The sequence below is a fragment of the Protopterus annectens genome, chromosome 13.part0 (genome assembly GCF_019279795.1).
Source record: "Protopterus annectens isolate FY-2018-M chromosome 13.part0, PAN1.0, whole genome shotgun sequence".
Lineage (NCBI taxonomy): Eukaryota > Metazoa > Chordata > Ceratodontiformes > Protopteridae > Protopterus > Protopterus annectens.
In genome coordinates this window covers 842782071-842805967 of record NC_056747.1, presented here as the reverse complement: position 1 = coordinate 842805967, position 23897 = coordinate 842782071, and the positions used below count along the sequence as shown (strand labels likewise).

General features: G+C 43.2%; 1 protein-coding gene across 3 annotated transcripts in view; it reads left to right on the top strand.

Annotated features, from left to right (window-relative positions):
• The window catches only part of DHRS11 (dehydrogenase/reductase 11), a 1041955-nt gene that overhangs the window by 666775 nt on the left and 351283 nt on the right, over positions 1–23897 (top strand). Inside the window, exon 6 of one of the 3 annotated variants that reach the window (XM_044054565.1) lies at positions 13889–13954. The exons of the other annotated variants lie outside the window; for them this stretch is intronic. Within the exon in view, the coding sequence (XP_043910500.1) occupies positions 13889–13954 (66 nt within the window). The remainder of the gene's footprint in view (positions 1–13888; positions 13955–23897) is intronic. 3 annotated transcript variants of the gene reach the window in all.

The window sequence follows — 23897 nt, the reverse complement described above, 5'->3', positions numbered from 1 at the left end:
GGACTCCCCACTTCTGTCCTATATGTACTTGTAAGACTGCAATTGTGAATCTACTCGGACATGTGCATAAGTTCCTAATGTAACTACTCATTTGCATGGCTTCATTTCAGCATATTTAAGTGCAAATTTTTCTACAGTCTATTATTCATTTATTTATTTATTTATTTAGTGTAGTTAATTCAAGGCTGTTTCAAGCTTTCAGTAGCATGTGACCCTGCTGTTGTGTACCTACTCTGCATTCGCATTCATATTTATCCAGTTTTCACATCTTTCCCCACCATCCATAACTTTTTAACTTCTATTCCTGTGAATTATGCCCAGTGTGTTTGTCCTTTCTTACTACAACTCCTGTTCTATAACTGTGCAGTCATTATGTGGAGTAATAGTTGGCAATGTCCTACTAGTAAATAAAATGCTCCTTTGCTGATGTGAAATAGGTTCCTGCAAGCTTTCTCACTTAATGATCGTTTTGGGTTGCATCTGTAACACTGCTGTTAGTAACGGAGTGTTACAGTAGGTCCCTTCCCACCAACCTTCTCTGTGTATACCATCTTTTAGAACCTCGTCATCTAGCTGTAAGTTTACCTAACCTGCAGTTTTGACTGCATTCATCCAGGCTACAGCTGTGAACGGAGCTAGTGACTTTTTTTTCTCTCCATGTCCTGTGTCGTTGTCTTCTGTTACTGCTGCTGTATGTTCATAGGTGTCTGTGATGAAGTCCTTCTATTCCACTGTTGCAGTATTCTACATGTGAGTTTACCCTTCTTCCTCTCCAGTTCTACCGGCAAAGGTTCCAAAGATTTTCAGTCCCTCTAGGTGCATCGGACGTCTGACATGGCTGCTGGAATGTGGGCCATAAAAGTGATGTCTGCACGCACCAGCCCTCAGAACTTTTCAGCCACCAGTCGTACGCCAGGTGCTCTTGCTTCTTGTGGATGTCTGTTCGAAAGACTTGGTTAAGAACCCCATTGGGGATTCTTTCAGTCCAACTTGTTGTGTATAATAGTCTGTTAATGTCCTCCATTAAGGGCAAGTGCGGATGGCAGATTCCCCACAAAGCCAAGCATGACCAGTGTCTCTTTTGTCTAGGCAGGGAACACAACCACGAGAACTGCGCCATTTGCCGTTCTTTCATCCTGAAGACCTTGCGCCACCGTTTGCAAGCCCTAAACCTCTACTTAGAAAATCAACACTTGAAACAGCACTAGGAATGGAGGCTACAGCCAACACCCCATCCGAACCACCAAGGAAGAGGGGCAAGTCCTCACGGCCTACTACTTCTGCTGCACCTCTGGCTGCAGTACCTCAGTCTGTAGCCAACGTTAGCTTGACTAAGGATCCGGCATCTGCCAATACAGCAGGTACCTCTGAGGAACCCGCAAAATCTCGTCCCACGTCCGCAGAGGATTTGCTGGCCCCTTCTCTAGACGATGGGGGGGCAGCTTTCGGTCGGACTTCACTGGACGCCGCCTCCGCTCTACCGATTAGTGACTATTACAAGCCAGGGGTAGGCCTTTGAAGAAAAAACAGAAGACAAGACACCTTACCTCTACCTCTGAAAGCATGCCAGATTGGCAGGCCTTTTGCCAAAACATATTCAATGCCTTTATGGCCCTTAAGCCTACAGCAGAATCCTCTGCCCCTGCTCCTCCCCTCCTTAGTCCCAGACCACCTACCCAGGAAAGGAGGATAGAGCAGCTCGAGGAAGAGGGATTGTATGACTCCTCTTGAGAATTCTCTTTCCTACTCCTCCCAGATGGCATCCCCGTTGGGATATGGTTCTCCTGAGGAGAGGGCTCTGTTGAACCTGACTCGCCTGTAGAGGATCTTACCTTTGGGGAAACTATTAATAAAATGAAAGATCACTTTTAAGTGGCAATCCTCGGATATGTCTGATGTTCAGAAAAGGTTTTATGACCTTATCCAAATGGACACTCCCTGTCCTTCTGCTATTCCTCCCATCCGACCTGTTTTTCTGGATGATTTTGCCTCAGCATCCACTAGCCCAGACTTCCAACCTCCAGCTCCCTGGTGAGCAGACAGGTTGTTATAAGGTCCCTGAGACAGAGAAATTTCTCCTTAAATGCCACCCTGCTGACCCAGTCACTATTTCCATCTCTATGGACACGGCCTCCAAACTGCTGCGTACCGCTACTATCCTCCCAGCTGATAAAGACCACAAGACCATGGAGAGGTTGGGAAAGAAAATTTATACTTCGGCCACCCTGTCATTTAGAGCCACAAACTACCAAACACACATATGAGCAAGTAGTCTTTAGCCCTCCTGGACAAAGCCTCTAAAGAGCTAGAAGACCTCCCTGACTGTGCTGTCAAAGCCTCCCTGTCTTCCCTGATGGCTCTTATCTCTCAAGTGAATAGGCACTCCCTGAGGTGTAACTATGATGCAGCTGAAGCCTCAGTCAGCTCAGCTGCATCAGCTTTAGTATTAAGGAGATGCTCATGGCTACAGCTGCAGCCTCTCCCAGAGGATTTCAGGGCCAAACTCCTAGATGTACCTGTGGAACACTCAGCACTTTTTGTTGAAAATGTGGCTGACCTTTTCAAATCTTTACAACAAAAAGTTAAAGAATTACAGGACTTGAAACATTTCCTGGTCTCGCCTGTTCCCAAGTTCTAGAGGAACTACCCATCCAAGATCAAATTTATCAAGAAGTCCTTCAGGCCTGCTGCTCCCCATTCTAGAAGACCTCCTAGAAGGCAACCTCCTCTGTTTAGGCCATCTCAGTTTTCAAGCCAAAGGCCTCCCTTTCCTGTTAGGACAGGTAGTGTCTGCCTGCCAAAATTTCAGCTCCCCCCTTTCCACACCCATTTCTAACTGTCTCTCTCACTGTCTCCCTGCTTGGTCACTCTTTACCACAGACAAATGGGTCATGTCCATCCTGCAGGATGGCTACTTCATGTCGTGGATCATGCCCCCATCATGAATGGGCATCCCACAGCCCCCACCCAGTCAACTATGCCTTCATCAGGTGCTACAAAGCCTACTCCTTCAGGGCACCCTAGAGCTAGTCACTGCACAAGCAAAAAGGAGGAGGATTCTATTCCAGAATCTTTTTGGTACCCAGAAAGGGAAGGTCCATGGAGGCCAATTCTAGACCTCTCTTGCCTCAACCCCTTCCTAAAGGTCCCTACTTTCAGGATGCTTACCCTACCCACTCTTTCCATTCATCCTTCCACAGGGGTTCATGGTAACCCTGGACATAAAGCATGCTTACCTTCACATATCTGTAAAGCCCAACTTCAGTAAATACCTAAGGTTCCTGGCAGGCCCGTATCACTTTACGTTCTGTGCCTTGCCCTTTGGGCTTTCTACTGTACCCAGGATATTCACAAAATGCCTTGATCCGGTCATTGCTTACTGCAGGGAAAAGGGAATTCAGATGTTCCCTTACCTAGACGACCTCCTAGTCCAGGCAAAAGACAGGGAAACTCTTTTAAGACATTCCCAGGACCTTCTGGTTATCCTCTAGTCTCTAGGTTCTTGATCAATTTCCCAAAGTTCCACCTCAACCCTACACAGGATATTGTCTTCCTGGGTTGCAGAATCAGAACAGACCTCATGAAGGCCTTTCTTCCATCAGAAAACGTGGTATCCCTTCAGAACCACCTCAATTCTGCTATACTATCAACAAAACTGACAGCAAGGCAATTTCTCAGACTGCTAGGCTACATGGCAGCTACCATCCCCATGTTACCCCTAGCAAGGATGCACATGAGCAAACTTCAATGGTACCTCCGGTCAGTGTGGACCCAACACTCCCACCCACTAGAGTTCTGGATCCCATTGCTTCCCTGCCTACTTCAGGAGCTGAGGTGGTGGGTAGCCCAAGTAGTCCAAAACCCAGATCTGACCCTGAACCACCCTCTTCATCCCTAACCATGTACACAGATGCCTCAGACCTGGGCTGGGGAACAACTCTGGGGACTAGGAAGGTACAAGGTTTGTGGACAAATGCACTCAGACAAGACCAGATAAACATGAGAGAAATGACGGCCGTCCTTCTGGCTCTACAGTCCTTTCAGCCATTCCTAGAGCAGGGCCCTCTAAAGATATTCACAGACAACACCACTGCCCTGTGGTATCTCAACAAGCAGGGAGGGACCAAATTCTACCTTCTATGCAGAGTAGCTCTGCAGGTGTGGGAGATGGCACCACACAGGGGATCACCCTCCAGGCAGCCAACATCCCATCCTTGCACAACAAACCAGGCAGATTACCTAAGCAGAACCACTTCAAACAACCACAAATGGATGCTGCAAAGAGATGTTTTCCTGACTATGGTCCACAAGTGGGGTATTCCAGCGATAGACCTGTTCGGCTACTCCATAAACAGGCGGCTTCCTGGCTACTGCACCAGGACACCAGACCCCAAGGCATTAACAATAGTTGCCTTCTCCATGAGCTGGAAGGGGAAATTCCTGTATGCATTTCCCCCCTTCCCACTGATACAAGGGGTCCTGCTGAGAATTCAGCCAGACTCGCCCAAAATCTTGTTGGTGACCCCCTACTGGCCAAGACAGCACTGGTTCCTTCTTCTTCTTCACCTGTCCAAGGGCAATCACCACATGTTACCCCCTTCAGTGGACCTGATCACACAGAACAAGGGGACTCAGATACACCCACAGTGGAAATCCTTGCACCTCACCCTGTGGCTGATAGGATTCTGATCCCATTCAGACACCTATGCAGTGATTCAGACACCTATGCAGTGAGGACGTGCTCACTATGTTGCAGGAGGCCATGAAACCCAACACAAGGAAATCCTAAAGACAGTTGGACCCGCTGGAAAGCGATATCCCTCTAATCCGGTCTTACCTGTATGAACTTATGCAGACAGGGCTGTCATACTCATCTGTGAAAGCACATTTGTCTGCTATCACTGCCTGCCTTCCTCTGGAGCCTCCCCTGGCATCCAGACTCCCTGCTAAACTGTTCCTAAAAGGGCTACTGCATTTGAGACCTCCCAAGAACCCTCCCCTCCCCCTGTGACCTTAGCTACGTATTAGACAATCTCACACTAGCCCCCTTTGAGCCAGCAGACAAAGCTCCCATAAAATTTTGCACATGGAAAACTGTTTTACTAGTAGCCCTGACCTCAGCCAGAGGGGTCTCAGAATTGCAAGCTCTTATGGCTACACCACCTTTTCTAATCTTCTGCCTGGACAGGGTGACTCTCAGGACTAACCTGTCATTCACTCCAAAAGTAGTATCCTTGAACTAGGCCATCCACTTACCTACCTTCTTCCCTAATCTGCAGGGGGATACTCAGAGAGTACTTCATTGCCTAGACGTCCACAGACAACTAAGGATGTTCTTCGTGTTTCACTGTTGAGGTCATTACATTTGGGTAATCTGCTGGCAGGTTGCCCTCAGTCAGCCTGAATAACATAGTCTTGGGGCCTGCGTCGGTTGCGGTCTCCTCTTCCATGATGTCAGGGGTGTAAAACATGCAGCCGACGCCATTTTATTCATTCTTTCTTGCCATGCAGTGCTCGAAGCAGAAGCAGTTCGCAAGTGCCGGTCGGCCGACTCCTGAAATTTTCCATTTGAGTTTCAGAACCGAAGTCTTCAACTAAAGCTAAGTACCCCGTTGGGGAAACTTTTTCTTGCTCCTTACCAATGTCAGAAAAAGTTAATAATTGCATTACTTGTGGGAAGCAAATATCTCATAAGGATTTTCATTCGTACTGTATTCCTTGCCTAGGCCCAGATCATAATGTGCCTTGCTGTCGGTTTTGTGCTAGATTTAACCAACCGACCATCTCAGCCTGGATGTCCAGGTCCATTTTTTTCTGCTACCTACACCATGGAAAGACCTTACAGGGCAATGTCAAAGCCCACTCCACCAGATCAATGGCCTCTTCGGGAGCATTTTTCAAAGGACTAGACACCAATACCTTTCTTGAAGCAGCCACTTGGTCCTCAGTGCACACCTTTACCAAACACTACAAATTAGACCATATATCTAGGGCTAGGGCAGGATTCGCCAGGGCTGTCTTACACGGATTCCTGGAAACTTCGTCCAGGCCACCCCCCCATTCCTCTGTGAGCTTTGGTTCTCACCCAAATGTAGAATACTACAACATTGGAATAGAAGGACATAGGAAAGTTGTGTAAAATCTTACCATAATCATAGATGTCCTTCTCTTCCATGTTGCAGTATTCCTTCCTGTCTTGTCAGACTGCACTTGCCCTCCTGGGTGAAAATGGACAGGCTATGACCTTACAGGACTGGCTCCGACTGGGGCCTCTCTTAGGTTCTGAGGGCTGGTGTATGCAGATGTCACTTATATGGCCCACGTTTCAGCAGCCATGTCAGACGTCCGATGCACCTAGAGGGACTGAAAATCTTTGGAGACCTGGCTGGTAGAACTGGAGTGGAAGAAGGGTAAACCCACATGTCGAATACTGCAACATGGAAGAGAAGGACATCTATGGTTATGATAACATTTTACCCAACTTTCCTTTCCATTTGTTATTGAATTCTATACCTTCTGCTATCATACTACAGTACTGTGTTGTTTTTTGTTCTGTGCTTGACAGTGGGAACTATCAACATTAATTGACATTCATTCTCTGTCTCCTAAGGGAATGTGCAAGATGATGACTGTATGCATGTGAGAGAATGATAGAGGGAGAAAGGCTGCTTGCTTAATGCACGTCTTAAATGGCTTACTTGTAATAATGGTGTAGACCGATGCAGAGATAGAGGAGAGAACGTCCTGTTTATTTCAGCACCTTTTACAGTTTCCTTTGTGTGATATTAATCTTTGTAACAAACCTTCCTGGTTATAACCAGACCAGATGATGCATTGTCTACATTTCTCTCTCATGACAGTATTCAGTTAAAGTATATACATGGTGTTCTTTAAATGTGATTTTTAACTTGTCCTGTTTCTTATACGTAACTTATAATGTTACTTTTAAGTTCTGTCTACTCTTTTTCGTAAAATGTGGTAGCCTTTCCTGTAAGCCTATGTGTCTTCAGTGATTTGATTATTTACATTACGTTAAATGCCAAGTTAAAAACGAAAGGAAAATGAGTATTAGAGCATTCTTTTCACGATGACTTTGGGGGGATTTATGCTAAACAAATCAAGGCTCTCATTGCAGTATATTTTCTGAAGGAAGTTCTTAACTCATTATACGCTTTGACAAGTATTGTGACTAGGCTATAGCATAGCCTGAACGTTTTAGTCCTAGCAGAGTTGTAGCTAGAAGTTTTGTAGTTGTGTAAAAGCTGGTTTACCAAATTTCAGGATGTAACCCCCAACTCCGTACAATACATGTTTTAGGGTAAGTGTGCTTTTTCAGATGTTCATCGTGCTATGCTGCTGCAGTCATCACACTTGGGTTATCCTGCCGTCAGGTGGTCCCACAGTCGGCCTGAATTCCAAAGCCTTGGTCTGGCGTCCGTTGTCGTCGCTTCTTCCCTGACGTCAGTGCGGCAGGGGTATAAAAGAGGCAGCCGACGCCATTTTCTTCAGTCTTTCTTGCCGCGCGGTGCCTGAAGCAGAAGCAGTTCGCAAGTGCCAGTCCGCCAGCTCCTGAGATTTTCGAACAGAATTTCAGCCGAAGTCTTCTATAAAGCTAAGTACCCCGTTGGGGAAACTTTTCTTGCCTCAGACCGATGTCAGACAAAGTTAATAATTGTATTTCTTGTGGGAAGCAAATACCTCATAAGGATTTTCCTTCTTATTTTATTCCTTGCCTAGGCCCAGACCACGACGTTTCTGGTTGTCGGTTTTGCACTAGGTTCAATAAACGCACTATTAAGCGTCGGGCTGATACCGCCCGACATTATTTTGGCAGAAAATTCAACTACATTATGTTGTCGGAACCTCCGACAACCGCTATCTTTAAAAAACGCAAGGACAAAGACCGGCAGCCTAGACCTAGACCAGATACCGAGGTCTCGGTTAGGCCTGCCGCTGGATCTTCGGTATTCAGTGAGGCGCCTACGCAGCCCCTGACTACCACAGATTTAGAAAATATGACTACCTCTCAGTCAGAATCTACTGGGCCACTGGAGCCGGTTCCTCCTCAACTCGCGGACACCAGCCCTGGCGGCGATCCAGAGACTATGGACAGGCCTTCGGTTTCAGACGGCGTCTTTAAACCCACGACTCTCTTCATTAAGTCATACGCTAAGCTTCCAAAGGTTAAGAAACCGGGTCCACAGACTCCCACACAGGCCTCTATGCCTAAAACACAGATGCACAAAATGGCGGAGGACCTGATTACCCTTATCAGAGGTTCCCAGCCCCCTCCTGACAAAAGGCCTAGACTGGAGGAAGATTTACTTCCTTCTGACCAGGAATCCATTTCCTCAGCAGACTGAGGAACAGGATTACCCTTTCCCTCTCTATGAAGATTCAGATGCTGAGGAGTCTATTCCCCCCATTTCCCCCTGAAGACTTCTCTTTTGGGGAAACCCTGCACACCATGAGAGAGCATTTCCACTGGGAATGACAAGATTACTCTGACTCCAAGAAAAGACTCCGTGAGTTGTTTCTTCTACCTCAGCATAGACCCCTAGCCATTCCTCCTGTTTTAGACATTCTGGATGATGTCTACACTGAATCCAGTCTAAATCCAGATTCCATACCTCCAGCACCACCTAAACCAGACAGATACTATTGAGTCCCTGACTCTCACAAGTTTTTATATAAAAGCCCTGCTGCAGACCCAGAAACCATTTCCCAGGGTCCCGTTAAGGCCTCTACTGCTAAGAATCCACTACCTGCGGAAAGAGATTCCAGGGCATTAGAAAGATGGGGGAAAAAAGTGTATACCTCTGCCACTTTGGCCATGAGGGCATTAAACTGCCAATTCCACATGATTAAATACCAGCAGTACTTGCTTACTCAGTTAAAACAGAAAATGATCCCTCAAACAGATCAACTAGATTTCAAAGGGATGCAAGATTTGTTGCATGCAGCAGAACAAGTGGGAAAACATACCTTGCAGTGTGGTTTTGATTCTTTGGAGGCCTCATGTAGAGCAGCAGTCACAGGGTCTGTAATACGTAGGCATGCTTGGCTAAAAGAGCAGACCTTACCAGAACATGTCAAAGCAAAGTTACTGGATGCTCCACTGCAAAAGGATGCATTATTTGGTGTCAAAGCAGAGGAAGTTTTAAAGAAGATGGAGAAAAGGCAAAATCAATGCAAACAGTTAAAGATTTTTTACAGGTACAACCTCCTTGCTTCAGCAGAAACTGGCCATCAAAAAACTGGTCCTTTCCTGCTTCAGACAGACCCCAAAGGGGCAGGTACAGATGCCCTAGGGGAGGCCAGACACAAGGTACCTTCAGGCCTAGACAATGGCAAACAACAAATCAGAGGGGGAGATGTCAGATCTCAACCCTTCAGAAAACAAACTCAATGACTTTCCTCTTCGCCTGCCAATCAAAATTGCCCAGGCAGCACCTCTAGGAGGAAAACTGGCTCTTTTCCCACAAAATTGGCACATCATAACAAAGGACAAATGGGTTCTGGATATTATTACCCGAGGCTACAGATTTCATTTTCACACTTTACCACGGATGAGAGGCATGCCAAATCTGCCAACAAACCAATGGGCAGAGGCACAAAAAAATTTCAGCTCTCATGAACATGTAAGCAATTCAAAAGGTACCTGCAAAGGAGCAAGGTCAAGGATTTTACTCAAGACTGTTTCTAGTACCAAGAAAGGACAAAGCCTGGAGACCCATCTTAGACCTTTCAGTTCTAAACACGTACCTGGACATTCCCAAATTCAAAATGCTCACACTACAGCAGCTTCTTCCCATGCTGGGCAAGGAGTCTTGGCTGGTAACGTTGGACCTCCAAGAGGCATACCTGCATGTCCCTATCAGACAAGATTGCAGAAGATACCTCAGATTTTTGGTAGGCACAACGCATTATCAAGTCTCTGCATTGCCCTTTGGCTTATCTGCTGCGCCCAGAATATTCATGAAATGCCTGGCATCAGTAATTGCATACTGCAGACAGCGAGGAATACACATTTATCCATATCTGGATGACTGCCTGATCCAAGCGGACAGCAAAGACATCCTACTACAGCATCTGGCATTTGTAACAAAGTTGCTAAGTTGCCTAGGGTACACAGTAAACAAAAAGAAGTCAAAACTAATACCCTCACAAGAAATAATTTTCCAGGGTGTCAGCTTGAATACAACGGCCCAGATGGCTTACCTCATGCCAGACAAGCAAAAACAACTGGCTCAGCACTTCAAAAAGATGGCAACTTCTGCCCAGCTCACTGCAAGGAAATTCCTGCAGGCATTGGGGTACATGGCATCCTGCATTCAACTAATTGCATATGCAAGGCTGCATATGAGAAAACTACAATGGTACCTAAAAAGTGTATGGTCCCAACACAGACACAGCCTCGAAGCAAGTATAACTCTCATTCCCTGCCTTCAAAAAGAGTTTCTATGGTGGGCTCAAGCATGCCAAGCAAACAAGGGCCTTCCTTTTGTCTCACCTCCAGCAAACCAAACCTTGACAACAGATTCATCAGACTATGCCTGGGGTGCACACATGGCAGGACAATGCATACAGGGCAAATGGTCTGCAAACCAAAGGCAACTACACATCAATCAAAAGGAGATGCTAGCTGTAAAAAATGCACTAACAGCCTTCAAGGACCTCTTGCATCCAGGACAACTTCTAATAAGGACGGACAACACCACAGTTATGTGGTACATAAACAAACAAGGAGGAATGCACTCCTACCCACTATGCAGACAGGCAATGGACCTGTGGAACACAGCATTAACTTACCAAGTACAACTGCAAGCACAATTCCTGCCAGGAAAAGAAAACATTTTGGCAGACAAATTAAGCAGAAATTTGACAGACCCTCATGAGTGGAGACTACACCCACAAGTATTCTCAATGATAACTCAAAGATGGGGACCACCAGACATAGATCTGTTTTCCTCAACCAACAATTGCCAGCTACAAAAATTTTGCACAAGGACTTATCATCCCCTGGCCTGGAAAGTGGATGCCCTATCATTCAGGTGGACAGCATTGTCAGTCTACGCCTTCCCACCTCTGCCTCTACTGACCCAGGTATTACTGAAAGCCAGATCAGAGAGACCACAGATGATCCTCATTGCTCCGGACTGGCCACGTCAACATTGGTACCCACTACTACGAAACTTGACTCGCAGCCCTCCATGGATCTTACCTCAATTCCCTCTGCTGTTAACCCAACAAAACTCTCAGATCCTTCACAATCAACTAAGGACCTTAAATCTAGCTGCATGGAAAATACCTTAAATTATCAAACAACACTTCTCTCAAAGGACATCCAGAATGTCATTTTGGAGGCCAGGAGGCCCAGCACCAGAAAAACTTACTCAGACAAATGGAAAAGATTTTGTGTATGGAGCCAGGCCAGAAGCCTAAATCCTGGCATCCCAAATATTCCGCACATACTTCAATATCTAACTGAGATGCTACACAAAGGCCTTTCTTTTTCATCCATAAAGATTCATGCTTCAGCCATTTCAGCTCAATATGATACGGTTCCTCCCATTTTCTCTCATCCTTTGCTAAAGCAGTTTCTCAGAGGGGCAAAATATATAAGACCCCCCAGAAAACCACCAACTCCAACTTGGGATCTAAATTTTGTTCTGGAAAAGTTAACACTTCCTCCTTTCGAACCAGCCTTTTCAGCAGAGCTTCAGTACTTGTCATGGAAGACAGCCCTGCTGCTAGCTATCACCTCAGCACATAGGGTCTCAGAACTGCAGGCACTTATGGCAGTGGAACCTTTCATCATTTTCCATCAGGACAGAGTATCTTTATGCACCAACCCTTCCTTCATGCCAAAGGTAGTATCCAGTGTGGCTCTCAATCAGACCATACACTTGCCCACCTTTTATCCAAACCCACAGAATAAAGGAGAAAGACTCCTTCACTCTTTGGACATTCACAGACAGTAATGTTACTATTTGGACAAGACAAAGGCCTTCAGAAAATCTGACCAACTCCTTGTATCCTATGCACCAGGCTCAGAAGGAAAGGCTATTTCAAAACAGACCATTTCCAAAAGGATAGCGCATTGCATCCGCTTTTGCTACTCACACCATGGGAAAGCAGTGCCTGCTAGTATTAGGTCTCACTCTACCAGGGCTACAGCAACCTCAGCAGCCTTCCTCTGAGGAGTCCCAACAAAGGACATTCTGGAGGCAGCTACCTGGAGTTCAGTGCACACCTTCACCAAGCATTACCACCTTCCTGTATACTCAAAATCCAGAGCTGGGTTTGCCACTGCAGTTCTGCAGGGCATCTTAGCTGCACCTAACCCACTTTAGCTCCTACCACCCAACCATAGCTTTGGGACTCTACCAAAGTGTGATGACTGCAGCAGCATAGCACGATGAACATAGTACAGTTTTGTACCTACCATAAATGTAGATGTTCGAGTGGTTATGCTGCTGAAGTCCAGGTTACCCTCCCTCCATCCCCTCTACCAAACAAGGCTTTTCTTATACCTCCATGTACTTCAACCTTTGGGATGCATGTCTATATAGTGTATTTGCTTACAACTAGTACCATTGTTTTGCACTAAGGTATGTTTTGCAAGCTTCTTATTTTGACTTCTTAGTTTGGGGCACCTGACATCTGGGGCAAGAAAAACTGAAGAAAATGGTGTCTGCTGCCTCTTTTATACCCCTGCCGCACTGACGTCAGGGAAGAAGCGACAACAACCGACGCTGGACCAAGGCTTTGGCATTCAGGCCGACTGCGGGACCGCCTGACGGCAGGATAACCCAAGTGTGATGACTGCAGCAGCATAACCACTCGAACATCTACATTTATGGTAGGTACAAAACTGTACTTTCTGGAACGTAAGTAAATGGAATTACAAGCTTAAGGAGAAGAAAAAATGTCCAATGAAGCATCCTGAAAAAAAAAAAGCCTTTTAACAATCTAAGTAACAAAATAAAACCAAGATAATTATGGCAGCATTTTTAAATTTGAATTCTAACATTGCATTGCACAAAATAAATGGATAACTCTCATACATAGCATATATCTGTCTGTGCTGTTTGTTAGATACAGAGGCATTTAGAGATTTTTTTTTTCTACTCTGAGTTTAGCCCTGCAATTAATGTAGTTTGTATATACTGTATAAAGAGAGAGAATCAAGAAGTTTACATCCGGAGAGAGTGGGTAATGTAGTGATGACTGTTTTACATCGGAGAGTGGGATGTACGAGAGAGAGGATTTATTTACAGGAGGAGAGTGGGTAATGTAGTAGCAGATCCAGCAGGGCTGGATCAGGGAATGCCTTGTACATTAGGCATAGATCGCCCCTCAACAGTCTCTAGGAGACCAACTACAAGGACAGAGCTTTGAGGCGGTCTACATAAGATGTATTATTTATATCCTGTATACTTTTAGTGAGGATTCTCTGTGGCCACCCCAGCCTTTACAAACACTTTGTCAACTACATGCAGAAGGGTACATTTTTTTTTGCGGACATAGCTAAAAGAATGCCTTGTGGCAGTTGTTGTATAACTCTGTAATTAGCTGATATAGTATGCTTTTTAAATACTACTGTGAATAAGCAGATGCACATTTACACACTAGCAGAGATTGAGTACACATAAATATATGAGTGCATGCTTATTGCACACACATGGATGCACAGTGTATTGCAATGTATGCAAATTGCTTTGTTTTTTGTGCGTTATATCTTTCCTCAACTTTAAGTGCATATTTCTTATTTGTGTATCATTATGTGCTGTGAATAACTTTGTTGGATGATGAGCTTTTGCTTTTCATAAGTTGTACAAAAAAGGCAGTGTGGCCTGAGTCTTGTATTTTGCTTTCTGTGCAGTGTCTGAAAGCAGAAGATGTAGCCAATGCTGTGGTGTATGTCCTTGGAGCACCCCCTCATGTTCAGGCAAGTAGGAAATGTGAAAGGAGCAACTTTGTGCATGCTCTTTATCTTTACTGCCTTTGTAGTAACTGTGATACTAGTGTCTGTCTACAAGCCCTTACGCAGAGATATTAGACACTGATATTTTAGCAGTATGGCCAAATTGGCCACCTGTCATTGAGAATACAGAGTAACAATTTACTAATGGCAAGTGCTTAAATATGTTAATACTTGGATAAAAATTCAGTCATCTCAGAAACTGCAAACTATAATGATGCACACTTAAATAAAATGCATGTCATCTAAATGAGTACTACTCTAAATTTAAAACAATGACATTAATGAAAGATACACGATGACTAAAGAGTAACTGCAGTGGTAACATTTAAAAGTAATGAATGTTAATAAAAGTCTTAAGGTTTGTTGTACCTCATTCAGGCAGCTGACTACTTATTACAAGATATCTAATGGCAGTACATGCAATACATGTAATATATGCATGTTATGTATGTGTGTCTATATGTATACACACACACACACACACACACGTGTGTGTGTGTGTGTGTGTGTGTATATATAATAGTGTGTGTGTGTGTGTGTGTGTGTGTGTGTGTGTGTATATGTATATATATATATATATATATATATATACATATATATATATATATATATATATATAAATATATATATATATAGAGAGAGAGAGACATATACATATATATATATATATATATATATATATATATATATATATATATATATAGATACATACATATACATAGCATAGAGGGATAAAGCAGGACTATGGCCCAGGAGACAAGTGTTTAGTTAGCAATATGGGGATACGTACTGATTCATTGAGTGCTGTCTGTATGGTGAATGTGAAAAGAGCAAAAGGAGTTTAGCCAAACCTTTGGAGGATTTTTTTTTTTTTTGCATGGGACAAACCCATCTATCCCTCCATGTGGGGATACCCCTCCCCCAAACTTAAGTATACCCACTCCAAGATTGCACAACAGTGGCGGAAGAACGCTCCCTGTTCATGAAACATATTTTGCTCTTTTTCCGCCATAGATGATGCAGCATTTGAAAAGTGCTGTTGATGTATCAGTAAAACCCGAATACGTATGTACTGTGCTGCAGTCCCTTGGATGAGGGGCATCATTTTTAGGGGACAGTCCTGTGGTTTGAATTTGGTTCCCCAAGCCACAAACAAAGCACCCATGTAGCAGGTGCATGGAACTATGCAGAAGTACTGGAAGAAGTAGTGGTGGTGCTGTAAGCTTCATGTCCCCAACCTAAGGAGGAGGGCTATGATTCATGGGGTGAGGGGTGCAAGGTCCTCTTTGCTGGGATTACAGCAAAGACGCAAGCAATCTTTGTGGCTTCCTGAATGACAGCCCTCAGGAGAGGTGATGGTTGGCAGACAAAGCATTTTAATCTGCTTATGCCTTTTCCATCATCTTGTGGCCTGTGTTTTGCTATCAGAATGTATGGTGTACTGTTTCTACTTCCAAGAATTAGCTTTCCTGAAAGCAGATTTTCAGAAATATTGGCTAATTCTACTGGCTGACGAGCATGATATTGGAAGAGTTTTCTGAGTTGTTTCAAAACCTCCAGCTAGTTCAGTGACTTTCCCTTCCTCTGCATATCCTACAAAAGACCAAAAAAGTTGTCAAGGTGATCAATAACTAAAATGTAAAAAGATCATTACATGGACAGTGCCGTGATATTTCAGCTAGAGAAGCCGCTTTCCTCTTTGTCTGGTTTTAGAATGATTTATAAGCTGAAGCTACAAAATTTTCAGACTGCATGATGTGTGCAGTTTCTCACATCTTTGCTGGACAGCATTGTTGCTGTTCTCATCCACTTTCATTCCATAAAGCAGCAGTCCATAGGACATCTGAAACTACCAGATGTTGAGTAGGAGTAACTGCTTCTGTTACTTCTTGAAGTGGCACACAGAAGTAAGCCTTAAAATGTGCTGGAGTCTTGGGAAGCTTGACGTAACAGCTGATCCTTTTGTGTGAGTATAGCTATACCTTCTGTGACTTGTGCCCTAGGAGTACCTAGTTCCATGTTTCTACATAGCCCTGCAAATATTTTGTTGTTGCATTGTAACTCAAATAGTCCTGCTGTGTTTCAATAGTTAGAAGTGAGGTTTTGCCCTCTAGTTTCTTAAGGTACTTGTTTTTCACCTCATTCCTGAACTATTTCCTTCTGAACCCACTTACCACTTTGAATGTCCTCTCATGTACAAGTCCAGGACATGGAATGCGGCTGAACTGAAAGTAAGGGACTGCTCCATAATACATCATTGTTCCAGGTGTCAGTATGTTGAAGCCTAATGGCGTCAGCTAACCTTTGGAAGTCTTTGGCCTTGTACTCCTGAATTCTCTCTCTAGATGTGAAATAGAGAATAAACTAAAGATACAATAATATATAGCCACATATTTAAAATATCTGGTTTGCACCCCCATTAATGTTCAGAGCTTTAGTTTGTTTTTAGTCATAGCTTCTGCTGTAGTGTGAGCGCTTCTTTTTTTGTCCAGCTGCATTAGTTTGTTTTTGTCTGTGTCAGAACCTGCTTTTGTTGATTTTGTATGATCCAGGGGCTGAGTAGCTCTGCTCCACTCAGCAGCACTGTGTTTGGCTTCACTTCACTCCTTAGCCTATCCCCATTCCCACCCATATTCATTATCAGGGTTATACTTCTGTAACTTAATTTACAATTCATAACCTCTCCATTCATATCAGATTCATGTTGAGTCATGAAAGCCATTATGCTGAATGCAGTTTGTTGGGGGAAAATGGTCTCTGAACACCACTTTTGGCATTTTTACAAAAAGTCTTTTTTATGGGGATACGGTTTCCCTGCATACAAAGTATGGGGGGACGCACCACACCCACCTGACTTGTATCAACTCCAGGGATGAATAACGGTGGGGAAAATTGCAACCTCAAAGATTACTGTCACTCGTCCTTCTCTATCACACATGACAAGCAGGTGGCGTATTTTGTTTAGATGTTTTAATATATAAAAACATCAGGATAGATAGTAGCTTCATAAAATATAAACAAGCTGGTTAACTGACAGAACTTACATACACACATACATATATACATACATACATGCTTACATCTCAACAGCTTACTATAAAATGGCAGTCAGGCTCGCATGTGCTCAGTATTTATACACTTGTGCAAGCCCTTGGATAAGTTTCTTAAAGGTATATGCACACACATCGATCTATATCCAGCTTCTTAAAAAGATTGCACTTTGAAAAAGCAATATTAGAGTCAGACATGGATAACTATAGACATTAGAAACAAAACACAATGTTCATGTCCAAGTTGCCCTGTATCTGCTACATGGTTTAGAGTTACGACCATATCTCATAATGTAAGAATCTGAACTAAATTTAGCAAAAGGGGCAGTCTTCGGCGAGCAACTCGTCTCAGGAACTTCTGGATTTGTCACAGGAATGGATTTGTCACAGGAATGGGAATGTCCTCTGGAACTTCCTCTGGAATTGGAACACTAGACAACTCTCTGATATAGTCTCTCTCGCAGCCTGTGTGCTGTGGTATATGCTCGGACACCAGTATTAAATGCTTCCAATTCTGCCTAAAGTTTGCTCCTTGTGATTCCACAATGTATGATCTTGGCTCTGGGCAAATACTCTTCACGACACCAATCCGATTATAACCTCTGGACATCTGCATCCTTTCTTCTTCTCATAATGATTTGAGTGGTTTGCTGGTCTTATCGTAGTATGACGTCTGGGTTAAGCACTTCAACAGATTGGCTTTCACTGACCTGTTGTTCTTGACACATGGAACTAGCAATTGACTACTGATTGGTAATGTGGTTCTGGTTTGTCTCGATAGAAGTCTGTGAGCAGGTAAGCCAGGATGTTTATCACAAGCAACATTTCTGTGATTCAAGAGGTTCAGGAAAATATCACTATTATCTTAAGATTTCTCTAGTGAACTGCACTTTCTGCCAAACAGTTTGACTGCTGGTACTCAGGCTACTCATGACATGAGTAAAGTCCCATTCTTCAGCAAATCTTTTGAACTTTTGGCTTGTAAACTGCATGCCATTGTTGGAAATAACTTTGTGCCGACTACTGCAAAATGGCACTTTATCTTAGTAGTGACAGTACTGGATACTAGATTAGGAAGTAGGTCATTCTCGAACCAATTGGAGTAAGAGTTTACTAACACCAAATAATGTTGACCATTCTACTTGAAAATGTTGGTAGTTACTGTCGAGCAAGGTGCAAGAATCTGGTTTAGCTGAAGTGGTTCCTTCTGTTGATGTGGCTTTGTACTATTACACACGGAACAAGCTGAAAGTGCTTTCTCAATGTCTTATGACATAGAAGGCCAAAATACTAGACCTTTCACCCTTCTTTTGGTAGTCAGTTCCTGGGTGACCATGATGTAACATAGTAATGTACTCTTGTTGCAAGGACTTTGGAACAATTACCTTTGGACCTTTCATAATGATACCTTTATCAGACAAAATCTCATCTCTGTATAGGAAAATAAGGTTGCAGTTCTTCAGGTAAACTAGATTGCTTTAATGGACATCCTTGATTGAAAAAGTGGTTGAGCCTTTGTAAAACTGGATCTACGGCTGTGTGATCTCTCAGCCCATCAAGACATGTGGAAAAAAATGTCTTACTTCCATGACTTCAAAATCAAGGTTCTCATTTTCATGCTGTTCTGTGGTGTTTCTGGGCAAGCTGAACTATGCATCAGCAAGATAAAGAAGTTTGCCTTTCTTGTAGATGAGTACAATTATACTTTTGCAATCTCAGCATCATATATTGCAGTCTGGCTGGAGCTGAATGCTTAGGCTTTCTCAAGGTAGTGACTAGAGGTTGGTGGTCTGTTTCGATCTGGATAGGTCTACCATAAACATAATCATGGGACTTTGAACATGCAAACACAATTGGCAAAAGCGCTTTCTTGATCTGGGCATACTGCATTTCAGTTTGGGTAAGAGTGCTTGATGAATAGGCAACAGGTTGATCCTCTTATAGAATGACTACACAAAGACCAAATTCTGAAGCATCACAAGAAAGTGTAACTGGTTTGTGAACATCATAGTATCTGAGAGTTGGTGGACTAGCAATTCTCTGTTTCAGGACATCAAATTCTCCTTGCTCATAGGTTCATAGGTTCATACTAGGCTATCTGCCCAAGGGCATTTATAAGCCTAGCCCATAGTTATGTGGCTTTCGCCACCCCTTTAGTTTGAATAAAACTATGCCTATTATTTTGCTGTGCCTCTGTCAAGCAGCGACACTGAAGTAATCCCTGGGGTATATCTGCGATCTCCCATCCATTGGTCAAGATTCCTCTTGAACAAGGCCAGCGAGGTGCTCTGCCTCACATGTACCGGGATTTTGTTCCACAGCATAGGGAGTCTCTGGGTGATGAATCTGTCCCTCCAGCACTTTCTATTAATAACCGTGTCAAGGTTTAAGTCTCCCGCCCTTGTGGTTCTGAGGGATCTAGATTTTTGAGGTGAAGCATATTCATCAAATCTGGGTTTGACATGGCCTTATATGTCAGGCACAGGTCACCTCTGAGCAAGCGGTATGAGACTGAATAGAGCTGGAGTTCTTTCAGTCGGGCAGCATAAGACATATTTTTGAGACCCTTTATCCTTTTGGTGAGGAACTTTTGGGGCCTTTCCAGCTGCTGCAGGTGTCGGGTCAGATACATTCGAATGGGGCATTGTACTCAATCATAGGTCTAATGAGTGATGAGTACAGGGGGGGCGATGACCTCCCTTGATCTAGATGTGAATCCCTTCATGATCAGGTGGGCAATGTAGAAGGTTTTCCTAACTACTTTAGCAACATGAGTGTCAAACGAAAAGGCTACTGTCAACCTGGGTCCCCAGATCCCTGATGACTTCTTCTGTGCTCAGTGGATTGCCACCTATATGGTAGCTAGGGGTAACCTTGTTTTTCCCGAAGGGTATGACTATGCATTTCTTGGCGTTTAACTTTAGGCCATGGCTCTGGCACCAGTTATCTGTCTCTGTGAGGCCCTTCTGAAGGATATCTGTGTCAGATGTGTTTTCGACTATGGCGCCCAGTTTGCAGTCATCTGCAAACTTTGTCAGCCATAACCCTCCTGTGTTTGCTTGTACTTCAGAAAAGTAGATGCCGAACAAGAGTGGACCCAGGACTGAGCCCTGTGGGACACCACTTGTGATGGGCTTTGAGTCTGACATGGCTCCAGCAACTCTGACCCTGTGGGTTCTGTCACTTAGCCAGTTTGCAACCCATCTTGTGATGTATGGGTTTACATTCAAGCTGATGAGTTTTTCGATGATACCTGAGTGGGGTATTGTGTCGAAGGCCTTTGCCAGGTCGAGGTAGGCTGTATGGACTGCCTTTCCCTCATCAATGGCCTTGGTGACTGTCTCGAAAAAGTCAACCAAGTTTAAAAGGCATGATCTGCCTTTGACAAAGCCAAACTGGGTTGGATCCAAAGTCTGCAAGTTCCCTATGTCTTTATTTATGAGTTCCATTATGATCCTCTCCATGGCTTTGCAGATAAGGCTTGTCAAACTAATGGGACGGTAATTTCCAGGGTCGGTGGAGGCATGCTCTAACTAAGACCATGATACATCTTTACATGTCAGCTCTCTGAGTGATGCTGAAAGTTGGTTCATGTCTGGAATAAACTTGCCTAGATAGTTGACCATGCCAAGAAAACGTTGCAGGGCTTGAACATTGTCTGGAGTTGGCATCTCAGTAATGGCTGTTTGCTTTGAAGGGTCTGGTTATAGGCCTGTACTTGTAAATAAATGACCAATATAAGTAACTTCTTGTAGCCTGAATTTGCATTTGTGTGAATTGAGCTTAAGATTCACTTAAAGTGCCCTTTCCAGAACTTTGATAAAGGTTTCTGTCATGTTCCGCTTTACCAAGACCTCCTACTAGTATGCCTATTATAATAGTCCAAGGATACCTAGAAAAAGGTTGCTCCATTACACATTGAAAGACTTCACTTACAGAATTTATCCCAAATGGCATTCTCAGAAATCCGTACCTGCCAAATGGAGTACCGAAAATAGTGAGCAATGAGGATTTCTTGTTGAGCTGAATTTGCCAAAATGAACTCTTTGCATCTAAGACCGAAAAAACAGTGGCATTTTGCATCAAGGCTGCAACTTCTTCAACTGTGCGCATTGGATGATGAGGTCTTTTTAGTGCCATCTTCAAATCTTATGGATCATTACATATTTTTATGTCATCTGAGCTTTTCTTATGAGCAAACACCATGGAAGATGCCCATTCAGTTGGTGTTGCAGCTGGACACATCACACTTTGTCGCACCATTTTATCTAACTCGACTTTGACTCTGTCTTACATAACTATTGGAACTTTTTGAGCTGGCCTGATAACTGAACTGACATCTGGGTCTGGCTTCATGGATTATACAACTGGAAGCTTCCTTAATTTGTCTTTGAAAAGTTCAGCATCTGTAAAAAAAATGTACTGGGTGAAATTAGAGTAGTGGTCTTTTAAACTAACATGGTGGACTTGAGTATTAAATGAAAGTAGTCCCATTTTCAAACTGTCTCTGACACCTAATAATGACTGGATGTGCCTTTTGACCACATACAATAACAGATTGTAGCTTCTTCCAGCAGAGTAACATGAAAGCACTACTGAGCCTTCGGTTTGAATTTCTTCACCTCCATAAACAAGATTCTCACACCTTGCCAAATCAAGCCTTTCACCATAACACACCCTAGCAAATGTTTCTGCTGACATATAACATTGCACTTGGAACCCCCATCAACTTTAAGCTCTATGGTTTGCCATTTATCTGAATGGTGCAAAATACATCATTCTTTGCCCTTAAATCTATTGCATTGACTGTTTCATAAAGCACCGACACACCATCAACCTAAAGAGTAGGGTTGTAGGGTTGCAGCTTTCAATTGATCAAGTTGTTTCTTAAAATGTTCCCCTTTTAATAAAAGAATGTGGGCCTTTTGATTTACAGAACCTTTTGAAATGATTGTTTATTGCATTTGTGGCATTGCTGACCAAAAGCTAAACATTGTTCCCTTTTATATTCATGACATCCACCACAGTTACAACAGCTGGCAATGAAGCTAAGTTGGGGCCCTTGCTTTCAGTTTGCTAACTCAGTCTTCTGCTTCACTGAGACTGTGTGAACTCTGAAATTTGCTGGAAAGCTCTGGGGTCGATCAGTGAGTGCTGCAGGGACTACAGTTGCTGCCATGTGCTTGGGCCTGTTTCTTTTAACTATGTGCTGCATACTATCAACATGAGCTTTATCACTGTGCCTTCTAGAACTATTCTCACTTGTAAGCATGTTTGTGTGCTTTTCTGTGAGTTCGTATAACTGACAAATCTCAATGGCTTTATACAAAGTTAAATCGCTGTCTTGAAGCAAAGTCTTTCTCACAGCATCATCTTTAATACCACACACATCTGTCCTTTATAAACACGTCCCTTAAGTCACCAAATCTGCATGTTTTAGCCTTGTTCTCAAGCCAGGTATATATGCTGCAAAAGTTTCACCAGGCGTTTAATCCCTTGTATAAAATAAATGCTTTTTCATTGTAACATTTGTATGGGGGTTATATATTTCTCTGAAATTATATTTTGAAGACTGTCTGTACAACAATATCATGATTCCCCCCCCTCTCCTGTATAAATAGCAGGTGCATACACAAATGAATGTTCCTTTTCTATGGCTTCTGACCCAGATAAATTAAGTAGAATAAATATCTTTGTGCGGTCATCTTTATCTGTAAATGCAGCCTGTATGAAAATGTACTCTTGCTCCAACACTGTCCAGTTCTCTGCAGTATTATTGTCAAACACAAGTGCACTGGTTTTCGAAATCCGTATGCCATCCCCACAAAGTATGTACAAGCATACAGAAAATATGACCCTTGTAATTAGCTTATAACAACATTCAAATGCACAATAAACTCTTCAAAATATTGTACTTTGTGAAATATGCTCTGAAATTGCTGTATTCTCCAAAATATGCCCTGTAATGGCTGTACTTTGTGAAATAACTTTACTGTAACACTGCACAAACATGCAAACACTTTATACACTTCTGATAACTCAGATGTTGACTAATACAAAAAATATGGATTCGCTAAGCACGCATTGAAAAATGCAGTAGTTTCCTCTTTTGTTTTATGCAGTTCAGACTTTATTTCAAACATTTTCTGTAGTAATTAAATTTTTTTTATCAATATCAGACATAGTTTATGCGAATATCGTTTAGAATATTCTGTAGGCCTTGTTTCGTATTTTCCAAATAAATAGCACTGAGCAAGTTTTAACATCTGAAATTCATTTCTAACCTGTTTTGTGAAGTATGCCTCACAGTAAGACGTTGTCCTGTTCGATTCTCAGCTAAAGTGTCTTCTGTGTGGAGACATGCGTGAATGGGCGTACCTTCGTTGAAGGTTGTGCGTCAGGGCTGGCAACTCGGTACGTAAAAATCTACTGCCAATCAGCAGACCGGAGTTCCGCTGTGGCGACCCCTAACCAGGAAAAGCCGAAAGATACAACAACAACCTACAGTATGTTCCTCCAGGTCCAACCCAAGTGTCTCTCGAACTCAAACCTGGAAGATTTGGATTCCATCCTGGCTTTAAGTTGTTTTATACATCCCACTTCTGACAGCATGTCACTCGTCCTTCTCTAGCATAGATGACAAGCAGGCAGAGTATTTCATTTAGATGCTTTAATGCATAAAATCACATCAGGATGGATAGTAGCTTCATAAAATATAAACTAACTGGTTAACAGACAGATCTTAATACCTACATGCTTACATCTCAACAGCTTACTATAAAGTAGCAGTCAGACTTGCACGTACTCCGTATTTATACACTTGTGCAAGCCCTTGGATAGCTTCTTAAAGGTATACA